At 41.0% G+C, this 27,989-nt stretch overlaps 1 protein-coding gene across 1 annotated transcript; it reads left to right on the top strand.

Moving 5' to 3' along the window:
• Positions 1-27: 27 nt before the first annotated feature.
• Positions 28-26,326, top strand: PCOLCE2 (procollagen C-endopeptidase enhancer 2). Its single transcript, XM_037407307.1, has 9 exons — positions 28-251; positions 1,112-1,220; positions 8,851-9,106; positions 10,701-10,825; positions 13,933-14,069; positions 18,868-19,022; positions 21,806-21,889; positions 23,921-24,088; positions 25,708-26,326. The coding sequence occupies exons 1-9, from the start codon at positions 166-168 to the stop codon at positions 25,842-25,844; spliced, it is 1,257 nt and encodes a 418-aa protein (XP_037263204.1). The 5' UTR covers positions 28-165; the 3' UTR covers positions 25,845-26,326.
• The last annotated feature ends 1,663 nt before the right edge of the window (positions 26,327-27,989 follow it).

The raw sequence follows: 27,989 nt of genomic DNA, 5'->3' as shown, positions 1-27,989 counted from the left end.
CGGAGGGAGGGCGGCCCGGCCCGGCCCTGCCCTGCCCCGGGGGCGGAGGGCCGCGGGAGCCTTTGCCTCCTCCCCCGGCCCCGCCGCACACGGGAGGAGCAGGCGGCAGCCGGAGGAGCGGCTCCGCGGTCCCAGCCCTGCGCCAGCCGCCGCCGCCGCCCGGAGATGCCGCCCGCCGCCCCGCGGCCGCTGCTGCTGCTGCTGCTGCCGCCGCTGCTTCTGGCGGCGCGCCCCGCGGCCCCGCCGCACAGGTACCGCGCCCGCTCCGCGCCCCCCCGCAGCAGCGCGGGGTCCTGCTGCCCGCTGTGCCGGGGGAGGGCCCGGGGCAGCCCCGCAGAGCCCAGCGCGCCGCGCCGCCCCTACCGTGCAGCAGCACCGCCCCGGGGCCGAAGGCGCCGCGGGGCACTCGCCCGCCCTCGCGTCCCCGACAGCAGCGCGGTGGCTCCGCGCAGGGGTGTCGCGGGGCTGCCCGCGGGTCCCGGGGCAGGGACGGGGACCGGGACCAGGACCGGGACCCGGCCCCTCCGGCCCCCAGCGCCCCCGCCGGCGGCACCGGGAGGCGGGACAAGCTGCCGGCCTGCGGGTGGAAAACTCCCAAAGCCAGGCTGTGTAGTAAGTCTTGATTAAGTAAGTAAGTAAAACGTGATCAAAAGATCCGAATTGAAAGCATTTCAGAGCGGAACAGAAAGGAATTAAAAGTTATTCTTATTGCTGTGCGATTTTAACTAGTTATATAGACTATAAGAAGCCATTGCTAATGACTTGTTAATAATTATTTCCCCGTTATAATAGCAATTTGCAATGATGCAGCACACCATCACACTTTCAGTCTTGTGGGTGAAAAAAAGGAGGGAAGGGTAACAGTCTGTGTAAACCCAGAATTAAGATCCAAGTAGGTAATTTTCTCTGCGCCAAAGTTCGCATGTTAAACTTGCCCATTCATGGCCATACTGAGATTATGTAAGTAATGAAACATGTTTAAAGTTAGCAATCTTTTTAAGTATTTAAGCTGTGTTTTGAAGTATAAGACAGTCTGTGCTGCTTTACTATTATACAAAGAATAAATGAAATATATTTAAAAATTAAGCACTATTTTTCCTATTATTCTCAGGCCTACATTTACATGTGGAGGAGTTGTATCTGGAGAGTCAGGGTTTATTGGGAGTGAAGGATTCCCTGGAGTCTACCCTCCAAACAGCAAATGTACTTGGAAAATCACAGTAAGAATTTTTAATATCACAAAATCAGTGCTGAAGACAATGAAGAGCTATCTGTTGTTTTATAGAGGATAATATGTGTGCAATAACAAACTCAGTAACTCAGAGCAGCTCAGCTATCCAGAGCTTTTTGGGGTTCCTGTAATATGGTAACAGTGGCTGAAACTAGAACTGACCTTGCCTGGAGTCAGAAGCAAATTTTCATTGACTTCCATGGATACACCTGTAACTGTTTTAAACTAACCCTCTTGAAAGCAAACATCTACCCTTCCTGTCACTGCGGAAAGCAATAGTTTGTTAGATCAAATGGATTAAAGCAAAGCTTTGAGGTGTAGATGAGGAAAAGCAAAATTCATTGGCAAGAAGACATAGAAAAAATTTCAAACAAAACCAGTAAATTCAGGCATGTTTGCTTGTAGTGCACTAATAGCAGTGTTGTGCCAGCCAGGGCATCTGCAGTGTGTCACATAGCAAGCTGACGAAGTAACAGGACAGCGTTGTTACATTTATAAATGACCATGGGAAAGCATGTGGTACGATTGATATTTTGATGCTGAAATGAAACTGTAGGGCAGAGACATGGTATTCATGGACAGCAAATGCCATTAAACGAGGACTAAACACTCCAGTGCTGGATGTGTCCTTATCCGCAGGCTCAAAGAAAGGGATTTGATTGAACGATTACTTTTCCTCACATCTATACAAATTAAGCCCTCCAAAACTACCCACCAAATTTCCTCTCTGGTTTTTAGGCAAAGTTCACTAAGAACTCCTGTGACATTCAGGCCTGGAATATGAGCTTTACAGAAAAAAAGTAGTGTAAGAAAGCGTAAAAATAAGTTAAACTAGTCCATGTGTTGCCGGGATCACTAAAGACAACTTCAAAGACAGCATTACAGGCTAGGTGTCGGCAGTAGAATAGGATGTCACAGGATAATGGTCTCCTGCTACTATAGAGATGCTGACGCAAAGCAGGAGACATTGATCTGTTTACAGCGCTCGGCTGAAATCACTCCTACCCAACAAGTGATGTAATTTTAATCATTTTATCTGAAAGATACCAGTGAAGCTGCAACAGCTGCTTTCTGCACCTTTATGTTGCATGATTATTAGAGCCAAGGTAGAAGTTACCTTTAACCTGATGTTGTCCAGAAGAGCATGATGCGCAGTGCAGCGTGTGCTCATAAACAAACTGGCTTCGTGCTCTCGAGGGCTGAGATGACAGCAGTTGGCGTGGTCCACCTTACAGGCTGAAGAGCAGATGCAAATTGCATTTGGAATCATGCAAACGTGCCTTAAATAAAAGGGAAAAAAATGTCCAAAGTTATTTACCAGTATACCTCAGTATGAGATCTTCATAAGTTCACAGTTTAATCTGGAGGGAAGTAATAATTTTGATTATAACAGCATAAAGTTTTTGCTATTAAAAAATTTGGATTACAAATGGAGGCAGCACTGAAGAAGCATTTACTAAGCATTGTATGGATCTGCCCTTCATCATATATTGGGGGCAGAGGGAGAACAATTGATTGTATTTGAACAGTCCATACAGAGCGGTTTCATTGCAGACTTAGCATGGCTGTTGCCAACAAGGTGCGAGTGTGCGGGTTAGCCCGGGTGCTGTGAGAAGCATTACAGCAGAGCTGTGTCTGCGCTCAGGCTTTACTGACCATGGGAGGCACTCGATGGCTTCTGGCATTTCATCACCATCCTGACTCCCATTTTTCTGCTGTGCTGCCATTTACTCCTGCTTTTCAGCTGCTGCACACCTATTGCCTGTAGCTCACCCAAAGCCAGAGAAGGCTGCACAACCTCAACAGTCCAGGCTTTCTTGTGCCTCCACCCATTTAACCCCTTAGACAAAACTGTGCACTAAGCCAAGCTGATTTTTTTTTTCCCCATCAACTGTGTAGAACACTGGCTTCTGGATGCGCAGGAAGGATGTAGGGAAGGCAAGGGCTACAAAACTTGGAAGACTAAGCTTGCACCTTTAAAAAGAGGATGATTTAGCAAACTGAGGGAAAGTGGTGCACCCTCGAGGGTCTGGCTAGCTTGAACTCAAACAACAAAATCCTTTCACTAGATGCTGCTGAGGCTCAGAATAGCTTGCAATAGCACCAGGTAAGAAAGCCAGTTACACTGCCGTGAAGAAACATGCTGTAGCTACTGTTAGGCTTCCTCATTCAGCAGCTGATCTGAGAAGGTGACTAAGAATTTTTGCCTGTCCGTTTTAGCCAAGGGCTGTGAACACCTTCCCAAAAACACCCTGCCTAATGCAGGATCGTTCAAGTCTGCAAGACTGGAATAGGTCATGAGAAGCATGAAGCTGTTGTTTTCTCAACTGCAGGGTCTCATCATCTATAGAAGAAGTCCACAGAGAGGCAGGGTGACAGCTGATTTGTTCTTTAGAAGAAAACAGGTTTAGAAACCGTTATGGGTAATTACCTGAATGCTACGTTGCTTTATCTGTATCAGCTGAAATCTTTCCAACGGGTTTGCTACAGCTAGAAGAGTCTCTCTAACTCAGTTATGGTTCTGTTATTTCAAGAGACTGGGACTTTTTCAGCTGGCTAAAGAAAACAGCTTCTCTATTCTAAGAGCTCTAAGAAGTGTTCAGCACATGCTTGTGGTTATATTACAACCTTGGCAGACTACCCAGCAGCTTTTAGCTAGCTTTGCTAAGAAGTCACTTGTACAGCTATTTCCTTTCCTATAGTAATGTATATAGTTTTATCTAAAATGTGTCATATGCATTTATTTTAATACTCTGTAATCCTTCTTGGCCATCACCTCACATAAATGTGTTACATAGTCCAAGAGTCTGGACTGCTGTCCTGTGTTTTTCTGGCAGATTGTATAGTTCCCATAAAACTCTTAACAACTTTATGTGCAACGGTAATACTGAAGACTGTCAGAGTTATGTCAGGTTATATTTTTATACGTTCAGGAGCTGTGTTCCAGCAGGTTTGCTGACAATAAGCAAGGTTTGAAAAATTTACTTATCAGGGGAGTTGGGGATCTGTCCTGGGGGAGCAAAATACTTTAAATCATTTTCTCTGCGTTTTAAGCATTCATTTCCCTGTATCCTGGTAGAGAACAGATCTTTACACATGGTTGTATTGCCAGAAAAGAAATAGGTGAACAGAATCTAGTGCCTTTGTCAGGGAGAGCAAGCTAACCCTGATTTTTTAAAAAAATTGTCCCTTTGTGACAGGAGAGGATGGAGCTAGGGAAAAAGCGACTAGGCAGGAACTGTGGTTCTTCCCAGGATGTAACTCCAAATAACTTTCACATTCATTCTCAGTAGAGAGAAATAACATTTGGCTTGCAGGTAGCTGCTGTGTTTTTCAAATCTAGCTAGGACTGCTATGGCAAAACATACCAATCAGCATTTTACACACCAAAATACATTAAACCCATATACAACATAGGTTTAAAAATTAGGCAAAAATATTTTTTCAAAACGTTGGCATTTAAGGTTTTTTTTCCCTACTCAAAAGATTATTTTCGAAACAAATAATCTGAACCAAGTAATTCTGAAAAGCATGACAGTTTGGGAATCCTCCCCAGGACCTAAGAGGCACAACGATGACAAGGGCTTTGCATTCAGTCAGAACAACGACAGAAAAACATCTTAACTACTTTAAATTTAAGTGAATTTTGATTACCATTATATGAAATACCTGCAATGAATAATAACAAAAAAAAATATCTAGGGACCTTATTTTGTAGTGGATTGTATATATAAAACAATCATGCCCTTTTGAAGAGGTTAATAATCTACAGGGATGATTTTAGGGAATTATGCTCTGGAAAAAAACCCTAAAAATTCAGGGAGTGCAATTTTCCTTTAGCCTTCAACTGGAGTGAGACATCCTTCACATGAGTTTAGCATCATAATTTCTGATCCTAAAGAAGTTAATAGAGTTGAAATAAGAAGGGATTCAGAGGACAAGTACGGGTTACTCACCCGAAGTGTGCCTCTGTCATTGAAAGATTCCAGCTGGATAGATAAAGCGGAAAAATAAGGCACACCCTGCAGGGGAAGCATCACATATTCTTCCCTTGATTCCTCCCTCTTTTTTTTTTTTTTCTTTTTTAAATATATAAAGGCTGCAATTCCGTCCAATTCTTCCTCTGAGGTATCCCATCATCTTAACTGTATCAGGCTCCAGCGTGGCTCAAAGTAAACAATACTGAGTCACACTGCCCTTTGCTTTCTCCCCTGTTTTTCATGGAACAACATTTTAAATGTCCTAGGATAAACATTGGCGGATTTTAGCACATTAGTTTTCAACATTTCAAAAAGGGAAATGGTACAAATGAAAGCAAAGCATTGTTTTGCAAAGAGGCTGTATTTAGGGCAGGGTTCCTCGGGAGTGGCTGCAGACTGGAGTGGCTGCTGCCAGAATGTGGAACCACCGTCCTCTGCACTCCTGAATGTCACCCGGTCAGACCACAAACTTTTAATTGATTTATCGTGCTGGAAGACATTTGTTATTTTTGTGAATAATGACAAATATTATTTTAATAAGCAATGACATTATTTTCTAAAGTAAAGCAGTAAGTAGTGACTGAGATTACGGGCCCATGCATTTCTGTAAATGACTTGCCTCCCCAAATTCAGCGAAATGCAAGCAAGGATGATTCTGACAACTAAAATCTGGACTATGCTCCTTGTTAGATGTTCGTGACCACGTGACTAAGTTTTTCCTGCACGTTTTCTTACAAACCCATGAAACAAAACTTAGAAACTGGGGAACAGTCTTGACCAAAAGCAGGTAGACCGAGCGAACAGAAGCTATAGAGATTAAAAACTGTAAGGAAATGTAATTAGATGATGTGCTGTAGTATAGTATAACGTAGTCAGTGGTGGAGAGAGGAGAAGGAGGCATACAACACTGCACAGAACTACTTCGACCATGACACGGAACACACGAGCCTTAGGTGAGGGTTGGCTGGCAGCGTGGAGCTGGCTGCTCTGCCAGCATCCTCTCCCTCCAGAGTGCGGGCCAGTCCCACCTGGTGGGAGCACAGGGCGCCTGGGGGTAGGACCCAGTGCCCGGAGGCCAGGCTGAGCAGGGCAGCGCTGGCTGGATGCGCTCACGGGGCTGAGCTGTCACTGGGCACCCATCAGCACTGCTGAGGGATAACCCCTCGGCTAAGTCTCAATCCATTTCTACAAGGACAGCAAAGAGACCTTTTCTTATCCCAGAACCAGCCACCTCTCACATTTCAGCGTCCTTCTTCAAACCCTGGGAGGGAGTAGGTGTCTGCAAAGAGGCAATTCAGGCTAAGAAAGTAGGGAAAAATCTCCTAAGCGCTAACATAACTCTTTCATCTAACACGATAGAGCAACTTCTGCTCAGCTTCCAGAAACAAGGGAAGGAAAAGGGGGAAATTCTTAAAGATTAATAAGTTGTAGCAAAGCTGCAAGACACTGTAGTGGAAAATGTTGGACAATCTTGATGGTAGGCATAACAGCTCGGTCTGTTTTAAAACATGATAACATTTAAAGGTCACCTCATTTGGATCCTGTTGTACCAGCTGTACAAAGTTATGAATGACGACTGTTCTACCCCAAAAAAGCATATGTGATTTTACATACATACTTCTGGAAAAAAGGCTGCTTTAATGTAACTGCCTAAATCTGACTTTATCTGACTAGCCTTACAGCCAGCATTTTTAAACTGATTTCTCTGGTCACATAGAGTTTGTAGCATAACCATAAATAACATTCAGGTCTTCTGACAGGAATACCAAGTTCCTTTTAGCTCTTTTTTCCATTAAAATGACCATGTCTTAATGCTTTTTAGGGATTCAGACCAGAAGACAAGTAAATGCAATGGTAAGAGATGTAGTTACGAGAGCAGCGATTCAAGGAGTCATACTGCTTTCACAGAATAGATGTCCAAGTGGGTTGTTTTCTGACACCAGCTACAGGGCTTGCTTACTTCAGTCGTGTCAGTTTTAAACATAAAATCTGGCTTTAAAGTTTTCTAGAACACAGTCACTGTGCTTTGGAATTTCTGGGTAAGATTAGGTGAGTTTTGTGGTTCTGATGTAGCAGCGGTAGTGACGTACATCCACCCAGGGGAACTGAATGCGTTTTTGAGAGAACTTTGAACCTGAAGGAAAATAGTCTGACAGGAGCAACAGGAGCTGCAGTGGGGGTGGGCAGCCAGCGGGCCCCTGAAAACAGCTGATGCAGAGGTCTGTCCTGCTGCAGCATCAGTATCAGCACTGGACGTAAAAGCAGCCACACAGATGAGTAACCTTAACGTCTCTACAGCTCATTTTTCACTACATCTAGAGCTGCTGCCTGTGGTAGTATCTTTTGTGGATTAAGTGGTCATTCCATCTATACCTGAAAAGGCATTTTGAACTGTTGAAACTCACAACATGAAAACACTGTGTGACAATTATCTAAACTAGCATTTTAAAATGAGTCACTTAGGAAGAAAAAAAAATCGTGTACTCTTAAAGTAGCTTAAACATGGACTTGGTGCAGATACATTAAGTGTGTGTTACATATTTAAAGCAGCAAATAGCAGTATCTCAGTAAAGCAGAACAGCTACAATTATTTTAATAGGTAATCACTCTACTGGGCTATGAATTGAACACAGATAATTACACTCTGCCTGTCTAGGGTCCCTCTATGCTCTAAAATACCGCTCCCTTTCTTCCTGTCCTTTTACATAGCACTGAGCGCTTTGTTAGAATAGTCGTCACTTCTCCGTATGCTGCTTATTCTCATAAAAGCTTGCAACCCTATCCCGGGAAATGTTCTCCTCCTTGTAAACCATTATGCTCTCTTAATTTACACCCTTGTCAGTACTCCTGCCTGTTTTGCAATGTCCGCAGATGCAGACATGTAAGAAGATTTGTCCTGTCTTATGTTTCCTCAGACGTTTCTGAAAACAGAGCTCTTTTCTGTACTGAGGACACCCACTAATGGTTCTTTTGAATTCTCTGTTTATAGTTTTACATCCAAATATAAATCTTCCCCTGCAGACTTCAAGCTAAACATACTTACCCCAATAACTAAATATCAGGGTCATAGAGCATTAGCCTTAAAGTTTTTGATTTTATTTATAAATGCAAGTCATGTGTCAGTAGATTAAAAAAATCCTTCAAACTATGAAACTTTATGACACAAATCAGCAAGATAAGATAGGCCATTGCATTCGCTCAAAATCGTAAATTGCTTGTTCTGTTTGATTTTATTTTTTTAACCCATATTCATCTCATCCTCCTCACCTTACTCGGTGACAGGGAGCTGCATGGTTGATGGCATACTTTGAGCAGAAAGTAAGAGAAACATGCCAAGCTGAACTGGGTGGCGATGGTATATAATCAACTATACACACCTGGCTAGGCGATACTGTAGATCAGGAGGAAGCTAATGGCAACACAGACGGCCAGAGCTTTGTTTTTGTCATTGGTCCAATATGATTTTAAAAACCACTCTGCCTGCAGTATAGTTGACAAAAAGAGCTTAACTGGCAAAAAGTGAAGGATATGAAAATACTCATGCAAATAGTGGGATCAGATAGATACGTGGTGGCGGTCATACTTCAAGATAAATCTCTCCCTCCCCCTGCCTCTCTCTCTCTCTCTCTCTCTCTCCAGGTCCCAGAAGGAAAAGTAGTGGTTCTTTCTTTTAGATATTTAGACCTGGAAAGTGACAACTTGTGCCGATATGATTTTGTGGATATATACAACGGTCATGCCAATGGTCAGCGCATCGGCAGGTTCTGTGGCACTGTCAAACCAGGTGCTCTTGTATCCAACAGCAATAAAATGTTGGTGCAGATGACTTCGGATGCTAATACTGCTGGAAGTGGATTCATTGCAAAGTTTTCTGCAGCAGAACCACATGAAAGAGGTAATTAACAATTACGTGTATGCTGAAGACAAATATAACTGTACAACTTGATGGAATTGTTTAAATGCCAGAGATAGTAGGGATTGTGCTGTTCACTGTAGTCATTATCTTGCTTAGCAAATAGCGAAGTATAACTGTTTAGCCGTCGTAGTTAATCAAAGTAGTAAAGAGGAGGGCTAACTATTGCAAGAGTTGTGGAAGAACTGCATCTAGCAGCAGTTCTGATAATGGATAGTCAATAAAATGGCGGTTGAAATTCAATACAGATAAATGCTGCAAATAAGGGGAAACCCCCCCAACTTGTATGTACAGTGCAATGGGCTCCGAATTAACTATTACCACTTAGGAATGAGATCTTAGGTTTAAAATAGGTAATTTATGAAAACAAATGTTGAGCATCAATCCAGTGCTCAATAGGTATCAAAAAAGAAACATAAATTTATTTTTTTAAGAGGTAATAAAGGCCAAACAACAACAACAACAAATTATGCCACTATAAATCTATAATGCACCTACGTGTTGGATACTGTGTGCCATTCTGATGTTCCCACCTCAGAACAGGGTATAATAACACTATCTGAAGCAGAGACAGCAAGTATGGTAGAGTTACAGAACATCATCTACACATAGACCAGACCAGCTGCACAGCACAGACCTTTTCATGCTGGAAAAGAGAAGCTCAAGGGAAGTGTAGGAGAAGGCTCTGAAGTCATGACCAGTATGGAAAAAGTGAATGGGGACCAGGGTCACGGTCTCTTCTAATAAAAAAACCAGATGAGCAAGTGGCTATAAAGGGAAGGAGAGGGTGAGTGTTCTCAGTGAGCTGTTACACAGTGGAATGCTGTGCCAGGGGAAGTCATGGACTGTCAGTTTCTACACCGGTGTAAAAACAATCAGGAAAACATATAAAATAAAAAATTGTTAGGTATTATTAAACAAAATTATTACCTTGTGCTTGGGAAAGCTGTGAACTGCGAGAGGCTGGGAGGTGACAGGGAGGTGGGGTCACCCTGCTGAGTGCCATTTTCAAGGCTTTTGCTGTTAGCATGGTACCAGGCTAGACAGGTTGTTGGGCAGATGCAGTGCAGGTGATGAGTAAGTAATTTATTAGTCCTTCCAGTTGTATCCCTCTGTTGATCACTTCTGGAAAGATGTATTAACTGTAAAGTGATAGAGTTAATAAAGAAGGTTTGTAGTCACGCTATAAACAAGGATTACATACCTGATGTAGCTTTGGAATTTGGGACTGGGAGGAGGAGATATGAAGGAAAAAAAATCTCTCTTCTGTCATGGGTTCTCTGCTGGCTGCAGTTTCTTCAGGAATGCCTGTCAGCCCCAGCACAGCTCCCTGATGGCGATGGCAGCTCCAGCACCTACGGCTCCTCCTCCGGCATTCCCTGCCCTTTATTAAACCCATTTCCCGGAGGTGCCACCGGCTGAGCTGAAGGGTTGGCCGTGTCCTGTGGTGGGGCTGTGGCTGAGGCAGCTGAGCTGGCAGGGTCTCCCGTGCCGAGGGCCCTGCAGCAGAACAAGTGCGTTACATGGGTGGCCTGTCCCTGCTGTACTCGGTCAGCATGGTGCACTGTCCTTGCAGGGGATCAGTACTGTGGGGGACGACTGGAGAAGCCGTCTGGGTCCTTCCAAACGCCCAACTGGCCGGAGCGAGACTACCCTGCAGGAGTCACCTGCTCCTGGCACATCGTCGCCCCGAAGAACCAGGTAAGAACTGGCGCAGCCCAGCTCCCGTTGCCCGCAGGGACTGAGGTCTCACCAACAGCCTGTTCGCACCACACGCTGCTGCGTCGCACTGAAACAATAAAATTGGGATCTGGCTGAAACGTGGCGCTGGGTACGTGCAGGGAGCGCAGGCACGGCTGTGCTCCGGTGACACCCGCCTTCCTGTCACGGACTGCCTGATGCACGCTGGTAACTTCTGTGCCTTCTCAACATTGTGTGTCCTCTGCTGTGCATGGATACCTTCCCCTAAACTAAACTTTTTAAAGCATCTGTGACTGGTGAGGCTTTTAAACCAGATTTGTGTTTTGAAGATGATTTTGTTAATTAACAAAACGTCATGCAAATTAAGTTTGGGCAGGTGATCATCTCAGGACCAAACATGATGACTGATGCCAGGTTTCAGTCTAACAACATTTGTAGCATTTTTTGGTGTTGCTACAGTTTGTTGTTGAGGTACTTGGGCAGAGCTGATAGAATTGATTAAAAGTGGAAATTATTTTATTCTGCTTATAGTACAGGGAATGTCTTTGGATGTGTCCTGCACAGGGATTTTCAATGTACATTTCATAAAGTTTGTTTTATTTCATATTTTGAAGACTCTATCTCAGCATGCTTGCTTGATTAGCCACATGCTGTCAGAGCATATGTTGTCACTTCATTAAGACTTGAAGAGGTGACAGCAGACCAGGAGGTCTCATTGACCACCATTGGCCATGCATGGCAAACACAAACATGTCCCCTACGCTGTAGGGCTAACCTTAATCCGAGCTTCACATTTTCTGGTTGTTGCTGAGCCATCTGCTCTGTACCTCGGCGGGAAGTCTACAATGATGGAATGTTTTGGTCACCAGGCATGTTTGGTAGGTTGCTTTTCTTAACCACATCCAGCTTTTTAAATTCCTCTACATGTAAAGACAACTTTCCTCTTAATCTTCTGCTCATGACCATAATCCTCCAAATAAAAAAAGCCGGCCCAGATAAATATATTCTTCAGATCTTTCATATTTTTCCATTTACCAAGGTATTTTCTCCCTTGAACTAAAGCAGCATGTCAGCTTAGTCTTTCCTGTACTCCTCTTTAATCCACATTCCTTGCTTGCTAGATACAGGTCATTTAACAATCCTATAGATAGGCAGTGAATTTGAACACCTTATCTGTAAACTGCAGATTACTTTGGTTCTTTCCAAATATCTCTAGATAAGCCTAAAAACTTTTCCTAAGCTTGTAGAGCAGACTTAAGAACAGCTATATAAGCATAAAAATGAGAGCATTATATCCTGTGCCTTTTGAAGATCCAGTTCCGTAAGTCCACAAGTTTCTGAATATGTGCTTTTCATGTACTGCAATAGTGGTTGTTTGCATGCAAACAAGACAGAACTTTGACAGTGACAAAAGCCATTTTTGAGGAGGCAGTGAATGAGCATCTCGCTTCATGTGCACATAAAAAGCTGTTCACTCCTCCATCTGTCAAAGTTTAGGTGCCGCTCTCTCTGCTTCCCTTTCACAAGCAGTGAGCGATAAAACAAGGCACTCTTGCTTCTAATACAAATCAATAACTGCTTAATTTATCACAGAAGATGGAGGAGCGTCTCATGATGGTGTAGAGCTTCTATTCTATCATTAAATACTTTGTTATTAGTGCAAAGTGCACTTATGAACAACAGTAAAGGCAATATTATGGCCTGCTGTTTTGCTGGCTATGGACAAATTTAGCATTTCTGCTCACAGTTGTGTTACTTCTTTCTATACCATCTTTTTTGATCACAAGCATATTACTCAGATGAATACTTCCATTTAAAGTACATGTTTTCATCATGATGAAAAGATTTTGGAAACAAGCCTCTTACTCATCTCTGAAACCCAGTCCCCCTAGGTTACTCATACTTTATGGGAAACAAAATGATGTCTTATACATCTGAACAGTGCAAAAGAATATCCAGCCAAAACTCAGACATCAGGTGATAACAGGCTATCATTACTATGAATATAGAACAAGATCAGTTTCACTCTGCCAGCAAATCAAATAAAGTGTACGCAGTGTATGAATGACTCCTTTTTCTTTGCACAGTCCTAGAAGTTTTAATACCATCTTTGTTTGAGAACGTGTTTAAAGAGAAATCCTGCATATCTACAATCAACACAATTCAGTGTTGTCAATCAAGCTTCAACTCATACTATTTATGGGAAGGTGATTTAAATACTGTTGTGCTTCATATAAAGCAGCAGCCTGAGGGCATACAGTACCTCTGTTCCAGTTGTGCAGTTACGCGGCATTTTCCTTCCTTGCTACACACAACTGACAAAATCATACTACAGGACTTTGTTTCAGAGTAGTAAATTGCATTTCTGTTTTCTTGTCCGTTCTTTTTCTTTCTTAAGTAGAAAAGTCCACAAATACAAGTGATATTGGAATTAATTGCATCAGTACTGGAAATACTAGAGTTATACTGGTTCTTACTTGTGACTTGTAAAGCCCAAACTTTTCTGGAAATTGTGTATGGAAACACAATTCCTTTAACCACTTACTTTCTCCTGGTTTTAATCTTACTATTTACTGATTTTCTTTCTATCGATATTTTTGGTTTTGACCTTTTTATTTCTGCATCAAGTAAACACAGCACTGGCAACCACAGTGAGTCGAACCCTGCTCTTAACAAAGTCAGTGAAATGGCTCTTACCAGTTTTGCCCTTGCTTTTTCCTTAGCATATCCTTGTATGCTACAATGACAATTAAAAGTCCCTTTTATATGGTTAAGATTTGTTACAGTTATTGTAAAAGCAATATAACACCTAACCCTTACTATCACATTTTCGTTCACTCATAAAAATATCTTTATCAGAAGTTACGTGCTTATCTTTGAGAAGAAAAAATGTTTTATAGAATATTGGAGTCATATGTTGAACCATTTGTTGGAGAGAAGTCACGCAGATTGAAATACTTTACTCCACAATTAAGTGGATTAAGGACTTTTCCTTTATAAAAAGAAAAATCAATTGGTACTTCATATAAAGAGGCCACTTACAACAAGAAGCACTAATAAAATCTGCGTATCAAAACCTTAATCGGTTATTTACACTTCTCCTGCAGCTCATAGAGTTAAAATTTGAGAAGTTTGATGTGGAGAGAGACAACTACTGCAGATATGACTATGTTGCAGTGTTTAATGGTGGAGAAATCAATGATGCTAAAAGAATTGGGAAGTACTGCGGAGACAGCCCACCAGCGTAAGTAACTTTCTTGAATCATGAAGTTCACTCTCGTCATGTGTCATTTGGCCAACAGTTTTGTACTAGGCTTCTGAAAGATTGTAATTCTTTTTATAAATATGACATTTTCTACCTTCACTTGACCTTCTAGCAGTTGCTTAGTATCTTTCCTCTCCCTAGGTTTTCTCTTTTCTCTCTCCCTCCATAACTAGCCCTGGCTGCAACCCATGTTCTGCCCTGTCCCTCAAGCCTCATTAGAGCGCTGCCTACTAACAGCAGTACTAATGCTATTGATATTGGGACAATACCAGTATTAATGGCAGCTGAGCACCAATATCCCTTAGGATGTATGTTTTGATTGTAGGTACTGAAGTACAAAGATCCAGCTGACCTCTCTAGCCCCTTGGCTCGTTACTCACTTGATCTGACTCGTGTCCCCCCCAGCCGCTCCCTTCTGCTGGGTCTCTGGCTGCTCCTCGCGTCGCTGCTCACCATCCCTTCCACCTGTGCCAAGGCACGCTCTCTCATGGCACAGACGGCTTTCCTGAGCGTGCTATGTAGCACAGCAGGCTTTCACCAGCTTTGCTATCAAACTGCTGCTCCCAAACCCACTCAACACCTTCTGCTCCAACCCACAACTCACCTATCGCCCAAAAAACAACCTGTGCCCCCAAGCTTCCCACCCCCAACCCAGCAAATGGCCCTGTAACTATATAATTGGGTCTAGCGATAGTGGATCATAATTATTCTCAAAAAAACCTGTAAAGTTTTTTGGGTGAGGCTAGTAATTTTCAGCTCTCCTTTCCCATTGTTCCACTTCCATCATGCTTCTTAAAGCCGAGTAGCTTTAGAAGATGAAGAGAATGCAAGTTGTTCCAAGAAATACAAGCCATTAAAGAAAAAAACCCAAATCACCAAAGGTAGAGGTGTGTGAACATATCTCAGAAGTGGCAGCTAGTTGGATTCCAAGAGCAGCTGCCTGTGGCACAGGGGAAGGAGGTGCACACCTCTGCCTTTCTAAGCATTGCTCACTGGACGGAGATGTACTGTGGGTTGCTTTTGTGGTTTTTGTTTGGTTGGGTTTTTTAAGGTTATGTAGTATACCCTCAGGAGAGTAGAGGGGAGGCAGTTACTCAGTAGGACTCTTTTTAGAGTCTTGTTAAAGATTTTTTGTTCTCCATGCAGTTATGCAATAGCATGACAGTGCTAGAGTAAGCTTAGGTCTATGGAAATTTATTAGAAATCCAGCAAGAATTTAACCAAGGGTAGGGCTGCACCTGAAATACATTAACTTCAGTACTTCAGTTTCCTTTAGCCATCTTAGGCTTTTGGTCTTGAGTTACACTTTTCTTTTTTCTTTCCCCTTTTTTTTTTTTTTCCAATTTGAAATTTTCACGCTTACATTCATTTCTTTTCAGGCCCCTCTTCTTGTAGTAAAGTTAAGAAAGCTGCTCTATAAAAAGATACTGATAACAGAGAGTCTTACGGGTAAGATTGTTCTTTAACTGCTAGGTAATTCAGGCCACTAAAATGATGCCAGAGGCTGAATTCTAGCTGTAGCTACATACATAATTACCTCCTTGTTTTCAGGAAAAACTTCACTAGCAAACCATCTTCCCATATTGCCTCCAACCCAAAGGCTGTGAGATAGAGGGAGGTTTTATAAAGCAGAGTTAGTGCTGAGTCTCAAGACAAGGAGATGGGTTAGAAACCTTGGTCATTCACTTCCACCTCTTTGCCAAGTGACATTTAGGATTTTTCCATTTTTGCCTCATGTGTGTATTTGTAGCACAGTGACTTCGTACTTAATAGTTTAGAGCTTTACCTGGAAACTAAGATTAATTGTTGCCTTGCAGTGCTGTGGCACTTGGAATGACTGCAGAGGGACTGAGCAGGTCTCCGAATGGGTGATGTATTTCCTTGAGCTGAACGTTGTGAGCATCTGTATATATTAGATAACAAATCACCATCATCTGAGGTAAAAATTCCCTCCCAAAAGGAATTCTGTTGCAAACACTCCTCTTTTTGTAGACAGAATAAAAAAACCCAACCAGCAGGTGACAGGTGTTAATTACATTACTTCATTACTTCGCACTTGATCACCAGGTAGACAGGTATTCCACTGATGAGCATAGCATGAGAACCTCATGGTGACTTTGCAGATCCATCCCTTATGACTCAACTGTTACTGAAGAACAGTAAGGCATTTACCTTCAAGCTACTGTAACCGCCCCCCCCCCCCCCAAACCTAACAGAGCCTCATATTGGAAACACTTAACTAGTGATGTCCCATGCACATACCTTCAGTTCCTGCCATGGGCGTCTGACTGTGTGCAAGTTGGATCCAAAGCGCCGGAGCAAACGGACTTGCTTCCTAATTGAACAGAATTTAAGCCAGAAGCACGATTAGAGTCTAGTTTGACTTGCTCTGTGTAAGCTGTGACATTTCAGACCTCTTCCAGCTGAGGTGAGGAATGAACTCCACACCATCTTGTCCCTCCCTTGGTTCTCAGAAGACAGCAGTGAACACCACCCCTTACAGGTGAGGCTGGTGGCCACCAGTCCCTGGGACTCAGCTGCCTCTTCCCAGCTGGAACCTTGCCCAGCCTTGCAAGTGTGTTTTGCACTGCTGGGAATCTGGTCTTGGCTGACGGCAGTGCAAAAGGAAAAAGTGCTGGTTAGATCCTGAGAGGCAGCCAGGAGCAGCTTCCTAAAGCACCTCTCAGCTGTGGCTCAGCATCTATCCCCACAGCACATCAAAGCAGTAATTGGCCTGCCAAACCCTAGTGAGCTTCAGAATATAGACGTTTCAGTACAGACTTTGTGCCATGGTCAAATAAGGGCAGAAGACTGGGCTCAGACCCAGGCCACATAGCTTAGAGATGAGATTTCCTATTACAGATGTTAGAAGTGTCCTGAAAGCCAATTTTAGGATAGCACTGCTTGCTAACCAGAGATCCAACACAGAGCTTGAACACAGTCACTCACCCTTGCAGAATTGTATATAGGCAGGTTCTAAACCCAGTGAAAGGAGGAAAGCCTGGCTCTCGGGGACTTTCCACTAGCTCTGCAGAATTCTAATCATAATTTATAAGCTGGGTTCAGAAAAACAGTAAGGACAAGATCAGTGTTGTAAAAGAACCAGAAATCACGGCGTGTAAACTGAATTGTGAAGCAAGCCTTCTGTAAAGAGGATTACTTGCGTGTCTGACACAGTAATTATGAAAGGTTAGTCGTGAACCAGCAGATACAGATAACGTAATGTGGCATTCTGTCACAGAAACGGTATCTACATCAGAAGCATGAGTAAAGCGTGTACCTTGAACTCATCTGGTGGTTGCCGAGATGAATTCCGACCCAGCAGCAGACCAACAAGGGCACCCTGTAACCACACACCTGACCCCCAAATGCAGTTACTGTGATACATGAGTGAATGGCGTACGTAACGATCACAATCGATTAGGAGAAGTGATTACTCCAAAAAAAACCAACCCTGCCTCTCAGACAAAAAGCCTTTTTTCCAAAAGGCAGGACACACAGACTAGGCCGGATTTTTCAGCCTCGGTGTTGCAGCCCTGGCGCTCAGGACCCGGACCAAGGCCTGGGGCAGCTGCTGGTGGCCGCCTGCCCCCTGCCCAGCCCGCCCCGTGCCCAGCCCGCCGCTGACCGCGGCACCTGCAATGCACAGCGCCCCAGACCACCAGGCACTTCCTTCGGTTGTGTCAGCCTCAGCCATCAGAGTAAACCCATTTCTGAAACACCTGCCGAAACACTGGGAGGTGATCACAAGTTTTGAGTTCAAAGGCCTGATTTGAGTGTTTTGAAGCCTTTCCGCTCCTGAACTCTGCCCACGCTTGCTGGGAAGAAACACCGCAGCCATTTTAGTAGAACTACATCTTAAAAACACTCTTTTCCTCTCTCCTGACCAAGATTCTTTTGCCCCTGTACTTATTTTATTTCCTCTTTCCAAAAACTGTGGTTTTGCTTGAAGACTTTGTGTTACTCATTATTAATGAATATCGAGAGGAGGTCTGTGGAAAGCACAGAAGAACGAGAGCAGTGCTGCTTTAGCCAGGCGCGTGTTCCACATGCTTGTCTCTAGTAGAGGTCTTGAATGAAGTCTCATCGTACTACATCCACATCCCCAGGCAGCTGGGGGCACAGAAAGTATCGTGCAGCATATGAACTGAAAACTAATATACTGAACAGTGCTTGCTTGTGGTATTTCAAATCCTAAGGAAATAACTCCATTTGTTCTTCGAGGCCATGGTAATGAATATCCAATCATTGACAAAACCCGAGCCACAGAAATAACCCAAGGCATTCAGTGATTCTTAAGAATTACAGAATCCAACGCTAAATTAGTCTTCTTAAGGCTTTCCAAATGCATAGGATGTTTGTCATTAAACAAAACCAAATTCAAAACCCCCAACATTCACTTATCTCTGCTACATCCCATTTCTTCAAGGTATTTTCCCACTGTGTTAATCTAGACCCTTCCGTTCCATGGAATTAAAAGTCTGCAATGCAGTCACACAAAAGAATTTAAAGACACTCGTATTGACATAGCCTTCAGGAATCAGAGGTTTAGATGATCCATCAGAATGAGAGCCACACTCAAAATGCCAGCGTCTGACGTGCCAGCAAAGTAACATGTATGTCAGTGTTAGCCTGGGGGCAGGTACCACATTCAGACCAGTAAATAAAGTGCCTTTTTTTCTTTTTTCCTCTTTTTTTCTTTTGTAAGAAGAATGCTATTAATGCTTTTAGGCTTTGACATTTGAAACAGTGGAAATATTTTGTTTTTCTATTTCAGGCCTATTCTGTCTGAGAGAAATGAGTTGCTTGTTCAGTTTTTATCTGATTTAAGCTTAACAGCTGATGGTTTTATTGGCCATTATAAGTTTAGACCAAAAAAGTTACCCACAACTACAGTTCTGCCTACTACCACAACAGTCTCTGCTACCTCAAGTAAGTTTTACAGGTTTTATTTTATTTCTTAGAAAAATAAAACATTCCAGGACAAGTAGAACGTTACAGGAAAACGTAATAGAAAGCATATTAAAAATTACAGTTTTATGGTTTGTTAGCATTTCAAATGTTAAGGGAATGAATTAAAATTAATATAGTCAAGGGAGAATCTTGATATACTCAAGGGAGAATCTACTTAAGATTATTAAAAGGAAATTATTCAGGGAAGAGTTCAGTGTAACAGTAACTCACTTAGCTGAGAGAATTTTCCTGCCTTTTCTCAATTTTTTGACACTTAACTAGCAAATTCCATAGAAGAATGGGATAAGCAGAATTCTTTTGTATAAGAAGTTCTGAGTATTTCAGGAAATAGTTTTATGTAAAGGAACTCTCTCTTCTACACAAGCTGATATGTAAAAAATCTGACCAAATCTTCCATCACATCGTTACTAAGATCAAGTGAAATTGGTATGGAAGCCACCCGAGTCCTCTTCAGATTGTCAGCATCCTATCGACATGACACTTGTCCTAGAATTATTTTTATTTTTAAAAATTCTTGGATTGGAACTTATAAATAAACGTGTCACACTAAAAATAAGTGTTCTTTTATATTTATGACGAGTCAGCATATACAAAAGATCAGAGGAGAATTTCTCTGAAGGTGTGCCAAAACTACTTAATTATTGAGACACCGAACAGATAAATTTTTACAATTTCTATAACCTGAATGTGAGAGATTTAAGATACAGTTATAGCAAAAAACCAAATTATTTATGATTTTTTGCAACACATAACCTGATCTGTACTCAAAACACATCAAAAGTCAGGACAGCAATGGCCTGTCAGCAGGAAACCAAGAAGCTGTGGTGCTTAAATACTGCTAATGAAAGGTATTTTAAATGGGTGAAAATAAACATTAGAAAAATGAAATCATGACCTGTAAATCATTCTGATGTAACTGCTACTCTAATAATAAATAATTCAGCTCTTCACTATAAAGCACTTCTTAACGACCAAACAAGATTATTTTCTTTTAATCCCACTTTTAAATTTAGAAAAATTAGGGCACTTCAATACAATTTTGGCAGCTACCATACTGGCATGCACCTGTGACTCATCTACCTGCTACATTTCTTATATTCCTGCTATGGACACTGAATGGAAAGACTCAAAGAACATTAAATTCTTAGTTATTGTTGTGCTCCATGCAGCACTGAGATAGGAGGTACTCGCCCGACCTAGCAACTGACACTGTGAGACGGGAAAACTAATTAAATGTCATGGCACCCTGCCAAGCGCTAACTGTAATTTGAAAAATTATCATTTACAGTTCTAAGAGTTGAATATAGTGTATTATTTCTACGTTGTATTCTACACAGAACTCACTTTATAAAAAGCAACTCAGCATATAATTAAAAATAATTTTAGAAATACACCCCGGTAGGAAAGAACCCTGAAGACACATCAAGGCAGCAGAAGTGATGGTGGTGGGAGTTCCATTCCCATGAGCGTGTAGATCTGACTGTAGGACCAAGGCTACATCACGTAGGATATGACTAGTTATGCCTCCATACACATAGTAACTTGCCCTTCAGCACAATTTTCCTTGTGGGAGGCATATAACCTTCTAAAGAGCCTCACTGAATACCTATCATGTGAGGACTGAAACAAAAAACACAAAAACCAAATAATCCGAAATCAATGAAAAATACAGGGTCCAATTTTTAAACTTTGGATTAGAAAGGCAAAACAATGAGTATGCAGATCTTCTAACAGTCATGGGTATAACACTGAAGACAAAGTAATTTTAATGCCATTCAGTTCAATCTCAGAAACTTGGAAAATTGTAAAAAGAATCAATTCATTCAATTAAAAAGTAGTAAAAATTCCTGATAGGAAAATTAGTCAGGAGGTCTTTGTCAGAAAGTATAGGCTGAATAAGACTTCTGCAAAACGCTCCATTGTAAAGAAAGTTAAAAACTGCAAAGATATTCTTCATAACTAATCTAGCTTTCCTTGGAACTTAGGGTTATGTAGAGGTTTGGGTTTTTTTTAATCTGTCCGTCTCTGCTCCGTGTTTCCCGAAATTATGATGTCATTGACTGATTCCAAACAAATTTGAAAAGGACATAAAAGCCCTAAAAAACTGCATCCCAACAGAGACTATTAACATCCACCCAAGGAGGAAAAAAAATACAAAGTGTATTAACTTGTTTATAAACAAAGCATTCCATTTCAGAAAGGAAATGCCAATCCCTAATATTAAACAGATAATTCAAACATTAAGTTGTGTTACAAAATGTCATCCGTAAAAACTCTACAGTACTATGTGTCATAAAGCTATGTGAAAACTTTAGGGGAAAAAGTCAGGAATTTGAACTCTGCTGTCCTCCATCACAGTAATTTCAGGGAACAGGCCACCCCCTCCCTCGGAAGTGCTACTGCAATGTAACGTTTTTATACTTCAGGTGTACTACTAGGGCTGTATGACAACAGGCAACAAGAAGTTACATTTTTAAGATCACACTGCAGTCAAATGTAAGTTTTCACTAACATCCCATTCTATAAGGTCACTAGAACAGATACGTAGCTGAGACACGTGAAAAGATGATGACTGGAGGCGACAGCAAAGAGTTATTGTGGTGGTTGTCCCTTGCAATACCGGATCTAGTTAATGGATACATCAGGATTCTTCTTCTTTCTTCTTTTGTTTAAACATACTGCTTTGCACTTGTATCAAATATCTCATTTCAATTTCAATTTACTTTTTGCTCTTCAAAAAGTTGTGAAACCTACAGTTGCCCTGTGCCAGCAGAAGTGTAAGAGGAGTGGGACTCTCGAAAGCAATTATTGTTCAAGTAACTTCGGTAAGGAAGCAGAGTTTGTTTCTTTTTCATTATTCACTTGGCACTGTGTTTTTAAGACTCATAGGAATTTTACCAGACGTAGTTCTGAGTTCTCGTTAACGTATAGGCTATATTCTTAAACCACAGTGTGTATCTGACATTGGTATCTGTGTTTCACTCAGTACATTCTTGGAGATACTCCAAAATAGGGACTGCGCTTATGTCTGAAACAAACATACTTTCTCAATCTGAAAAGCAGTGCCATTAGACAACCTCCTACAGGAGAGAATTGATTCAGTTACTGTATTGTCATCTCGTTTTCTGTAACCAGCTGAGACACATTTTATGCTGTACCTGCTGACTGTTCCACAATTCAGCTTATAGACTTCCAAAATATTTTTAAAAGAAACTGGAAGGCATGGAAGCTTACACGCAGTGGCTTCTCTACACAGACACAAATCACTCAGGAAAAATGGTGTGTGCTGTATATTTGGATGGCATTGTCACTGCTGATTTATTCTCTTATGTCTCAGGAGTATTTTCCTGTAGTAATACTGGACACTTTTTAAATCCCCTGCAACATGCATGAAAATTTGATGGGACAACCACCCCTCTACTTTTTTTTTTTTTTTTTTTTTAACCTAACTCTAACTTTATAGCTAATCCCATGAGATCTGAGGAAATCTGCTGTTTCAGGAATGTGGGGGCAGCTTTGGATCACTTTGCTAGGAAACCAGTTGAGGGCTGTGGCTGTACCCTGAAGCAAAATGGAGTTGCTGTAGCACAACCCTTTACCACTCTTGATCACCAGCCTGTTTTAATTTGCAACTGGTATAGGCTGGCCCAAGACCAAAAGCAGCATGGAGAAAAAAATGAAAATAAAATAGTTTCCTCTTCCAGACTACACCTCAGCTCTTGTGGTTGATGACACTATATAAAACTTGTTCTTTTTCCACTAGCATCAGGGTAATAAATCACATTCTCCTCTCTCACCATTTGTCAAATACTTGAAATTTTTCAGTCTTTTCTGTGGCAGGAGTAAGAGCAAAAATATATGATATGCTACTGTGAATGCAAGCATATCATAAGGTAAGAACAGAAAGTGTGCTGTTTGTAGAGTATGATTTATTCTAAGTTTATTTGCTGACCTGATGAATTTAGAAAATAAGAGCTATTTCCTTTCTGTCATGCATTTCATTTTTATTGTTTCTAGAAATATAACTGCCATATCCAGCAAACGTCCAGTTCTCTTTTGATTGAACGTGAACATTCCTATTTAATTAAAAGCTCTGGATTAAAGGAAAGTAATGTGCAAATTTACAGACACCCACCCAAAATGTGGGTTATGCAGATTTGTAAAACAAATCTGGCTGCACATACTTGATAACTCAAGATCTAATTGATCCTACGAGAGAACAGCTGATCTACAAAAGGTGATCTGAAAAGAAAAAAAAATTGTACTATTTATAATTCTCTTTTGATAAATAAAGATGACCTACAACTTAATCTAGTCATCCTAGGAAAAAAAGAAATACGGTATTTTTATTTTCATGCGGAGGGGTCTTTGGGAGATATGATGGTCTAAATCTGTAGTCTACATTTAGCTGAAATCAGCAAATTTGTATCAGCATCACGCCTCGGATTTATCAAAATTTAGCTCCCAGGCCATTAACTATGCCCTGCTACTCATTTAAGAGGGTCTTAGAGCTGGGAGTTCAGCTTTTGGCTAGAATGTTTTCAATTTAACTTCTCCACTTTTTTAAAATTAGTCATCAAAAGCAGCATCAAACTGTACTGTTCAATTGAAATTACCAAAACCTAGAACTGGGCTTACGAGAGAATGATACATTCTAGAACAGTTTTGTATTTGGTGCCACCAAAATCTGTCAGCAGTGAGTTACCTATTTCAGGTGATACCCACATTTTTAGTAACTATTTCCAGTATTGTTTCCTGGTTATGGACCGATGTACTTCCTCAGTTTTTATGATGCCTCAGAATTTATGTCTTAATAATAAGAATGCAGCAAATTTATCGGATGTCTTTTCTTCTAGTAATAACGGGAACAGTAATCACAGCAATAACGCGGGCTGGCAGTCTGCATGCAACAGTATCCATCATTAATGTATATAAGGAGGGAAATCTAGCAATTCAGCAAGCCGGCAAGAGCATGAGTGCCAAGATTACTGTAGTATGCAAGCAGTGTCCTCTCATCAGAAGAGGTAAGTACACAAAAGTAACTGCTTTGTGTGTTTATAAAAGACAATAGTTTTGAAAACCGCTATTTGAAATAGGACCACAAAAATCAATACAATTACAGTAATTGTTTCTATAATGAACAACTAGTATCATAATCAATTTAGGATAATTATCCAGGTCTATAGTGCATTTTTCAGTTTTACTTATAAAGGATTACACTCACTTAGATCAAAGGAGTTTGAAAAATAATATTTTTTTTAAACAACATCATATAAATTAAAATCTGATTTGGTTCTCTCAAATGATGCTCCGTTCGATTTTGGTTTTACGTGTATGTAATTTGGAGCCAGTTTCGATACACAGTTATTTAGAAGGGAAAAACAACTAGAAGAGCAGCATGTCAGAGCAAACAACAAAAATCAACACGTTTCCCTGTTGCTTCTCTCCTGTATGTATTTACATCTTTACTTTAGAAATACTAGTAATATTAAGTCCACTCTGTATCTGCAAACAGCCAGTATTTCTATAGCTATCTTAAACAGTATTATACAGAGCTCAACCAAAATAATTGTCAGTTAAACGTAACAAGTGCTACATATATGATGGTATAAGAAACACTGAGACCATTTTTCATTGTAGTAACTAAGTAAAAGTTTTCAGCTCTGCTTCTTGAATAAATGGCTAGAACAGGAGAACATAGATGGAACCACAGCAGGAAAAGAGTCAAAATAATTTACTAAGCATCAAAAAAACCCTGATAACACTCAGGATACTACTGGTATTTAAGCATATTAATTCAAGTGGGCAGTACCAAAGTGAAAAATCCTTGTCAGAAACTAGTTTTTGCTTTTACCTTTAGTTCTCTGGAAACAAGACCTGTCTCGGAGACATAGTAATATCCTTGGTGGAACAAATGGCCTCCTTTTAAGCAGACCGCTGGCTCCAAACCACATATTTCTGTTTCTCATCCTAGATCACCATGAATTATTCAATAGCCATTACTTAATATCTAAACTTTTCTGCTTATACCCCTCTAATATCAGTCCTTCCAGCCTAAGGCCTCAAAACCCCCTAACCCTTCTAAGCCATAAATACACAAATCCATCCGATTTCTCTAAAGCCAGGGCTTATCACACATTAAGTTCCCCTTGCTTGCCTGACTGCCTTTGTATTTATCTAAAAATGTTTATGTCTTTGGAGGAGGAAAAGGGAATGAAAAAACTTAAGAAGTGCATTATCCGTAAGTGCATAACCCTACAAACTGAGCAAATGAGAAAATATTCAAAATGAATGAGTCACATTCTGCTTTGGGTGTTAGTAGCTACATTATCCAGTGTTTATAATGCATTACTAATGCCTTCCAGACTCATTTGACAGTCTACATTTAATGAGTATCTCCGATATATTTAATTATGTAGTAGATATTTAGCTATATATATACACTTTATTTTTATATAACTGTATTCTATTGCATAACAAGCATGGCAAAGATGGGTAAGGAAGTATATGGTTAAGGTAAGAAGAAAAAAATATTAGAAGGCATTGGTAACAGTGCAAATGAACAGACACCACAGATACAGAGATATACTTGCCAAATCACATCCTGGATTTCTGTTTTTTAATCTCATCTTCTCCTCTGTAGGTTTAAACTACATCATCATGGGCCAGGTAGAAGAAGACGGTAGAGGCAAAGTCTTTCCCAACAGCTTTGTCATGAGTTTTAAGACTAAGAACTCAAAGATCCTAAATGCCTTGAAAAACAAAACATGTCAAAACTAAACTCTGCAGCTGCATTCTATCATCTCTCTTGAAAATTAATTTTCACTTAGTATAAGTCATGAAAATGCAACTGACTGTCAACACTAAGACCACGCTCACCCCTTCCTCCCTCCCGTCCACCTACGCACACCCTGGCACCAAGTGGTGCCCATTACAGAGGAGAACAGATCCTCCTAAGTCTTAAAGCCGAAGATTTGCAGCACAGCCATCTGATCTCAAACATACCAAATTCCAATTACTTGGAAGCTGTTAATTTATAATTGTCCATTTTTTAAAGAAGTTGTGTATGTAAAATAAGAATTCTAAGTTCAATATTTATAGTAACTCATTTTGACTTAGCTTGTCCTCTAAAGTTGTTTTATTACATGGATTTCTGCATTATTATCTGCGCTTAATAAAATATTTTAAGATTAAATCATACACTACTTACTCATTATGTGTAAAGTGGGGCAGGCTAAACATAAAAACTCTTTTTTGATCATCTGCTGGCTTTTGATGGTTTTGGTCTTGCGTAACATGACTGACACTACAGTGCCTTGCTGATTAAGTGTCGTATTTTCCTTCCACTGAAATCAGTGAATCGCTGATTTGAACAGGAACTGGATTTACTCCTCAAAGGATTAGACAACTGTAAAAAAGCACCACGCTTTACTGATGACTGTAATCTAGTTAGTAGATGTCACTATTAAGTTTCATAAGGTAATCAGGGAGGGGGAAGGTAGGAATTTAGCAGCAGTAAAGTACATGTGCAAAGCATTTAGATTTTTGTCTCTGCTGTGAAAGGACGGACAATACAGCAATGCTCAGTCTGGCACCAGTACTGTAAATAGTAGCATGTCTAATTTATTTCATTCCTATAAGCAAAAGGTTGAACAAGTAGTTGTTCTGAGAATAGGGGAAGGAACAGACTGGAAGCAGTTAGACAGTGTTACAATGTTAAGACATCTTTGTCAGATCTGTCTGTTGTATACAGTCACTTGCTACTCTCAGACTGAAAGGCCATAACCAAAGATGGAGGAATAGAAGCAGATTAGAAGTAAAGATTAATACTGAGAAGTTGAAGAACTTTTTGGTCGAAAGCAGATATGAAATACATGCTTTCAAAACTGGGTAAAACTCAAATACTAATAAAAATGACATGGATGGAACAGAATAGAATATCCCTTTAAGTACTTCTTTTCCTCATATCTAAATACCATACCAGAGTTCTTTGGATAATCTGTAACCATGGGCAGGAAACTGTAATGAAATACACAGTCCCTACTGGAAGACACTCACTGCTTATTTCATAGCGGAATGTGGGTTACCCTTCTTCTCCCATTATTGATTCTGGTACATAATGCCAAGCAGTCCCGCCACAGTGCAACTCAGCAGCACAGCCGCGTCTGCTGGGAAGACTTAACGGGTAGCTAGGCAGGAGACAAAGAGCCGGAGGGAGGCACAAAGGTACAAAGAGGCTGTGCTGGCAGCTTGCATCAAACAGCTCCGTGCCGTAACCACGCTGTACAGATGGCCAGGGCTCTGCCGTACTGCCTAAAGCCAACAGCGCTTCTCTGCAGAACTGACAGCAAAGTCTGTTTGCAAAGTAGCTGTTGTTTTGTAATTTTGGAATTTTTATATTGTAATTTTAATTTTCCAGTGTTGACTCCTATGCTGATAAAGGTGTTTTATACATGGCGCTCTCTGCATTTCTCAGCAACACGGAAACCATGCTCAGAACTGTCTGGAAGTACAATAATCTATTTTTATTTATGATGACATGACCATCTGTCATGCGGCTTTTTTCAGTGAGGCAAGAAGAGTCTGGCAGCCTGCTCCTCATCTCCTGAATGGTAAGTAAGGAAAAAGCTCCTGCCTGCTCTTCTCAATGCTCCTTTTAGACCAGTTTCTTTCCAAATCAAAGCACTGACAGCAGTAGCCCTGCAACAAGGAACAGGAGCTAGGAATTAAAAGAAACACTGAGCCGTTTTCTCTGTAAGAGAAACCAGTTTTCTTAAATAAGAATTGGTTACAAAACACAGGTAACAATTTTTTAAGAGCAGACGTAGTGACTGTAAACTTCAGACATTTAAAATCCAATCTGCAACCAAACAGAATCAGAATTATCTAACCATAGTACAATTTCTGAAATAATTTCAACTGAAA

This window comes from Falco rusticolus, chromosome 13 (assembly GCF_015220075.1).
Source record: "Falco rusticolus isolate bFalRus1 chromosome 13, bFalRus1.pri, whole genome shotgun sequence".
Classification (NCBI taxonomy): Eukaryota; Metazoa; Chordata; class Aves; order Falconiformes; family Falconidae; genus Falco; species Falco rusticolus.
The sequence above is the reverse complement of the archived record's forward strand: the minus strand, read 5'-3'. Positions and strand labels throughout refer to the sequence as shown.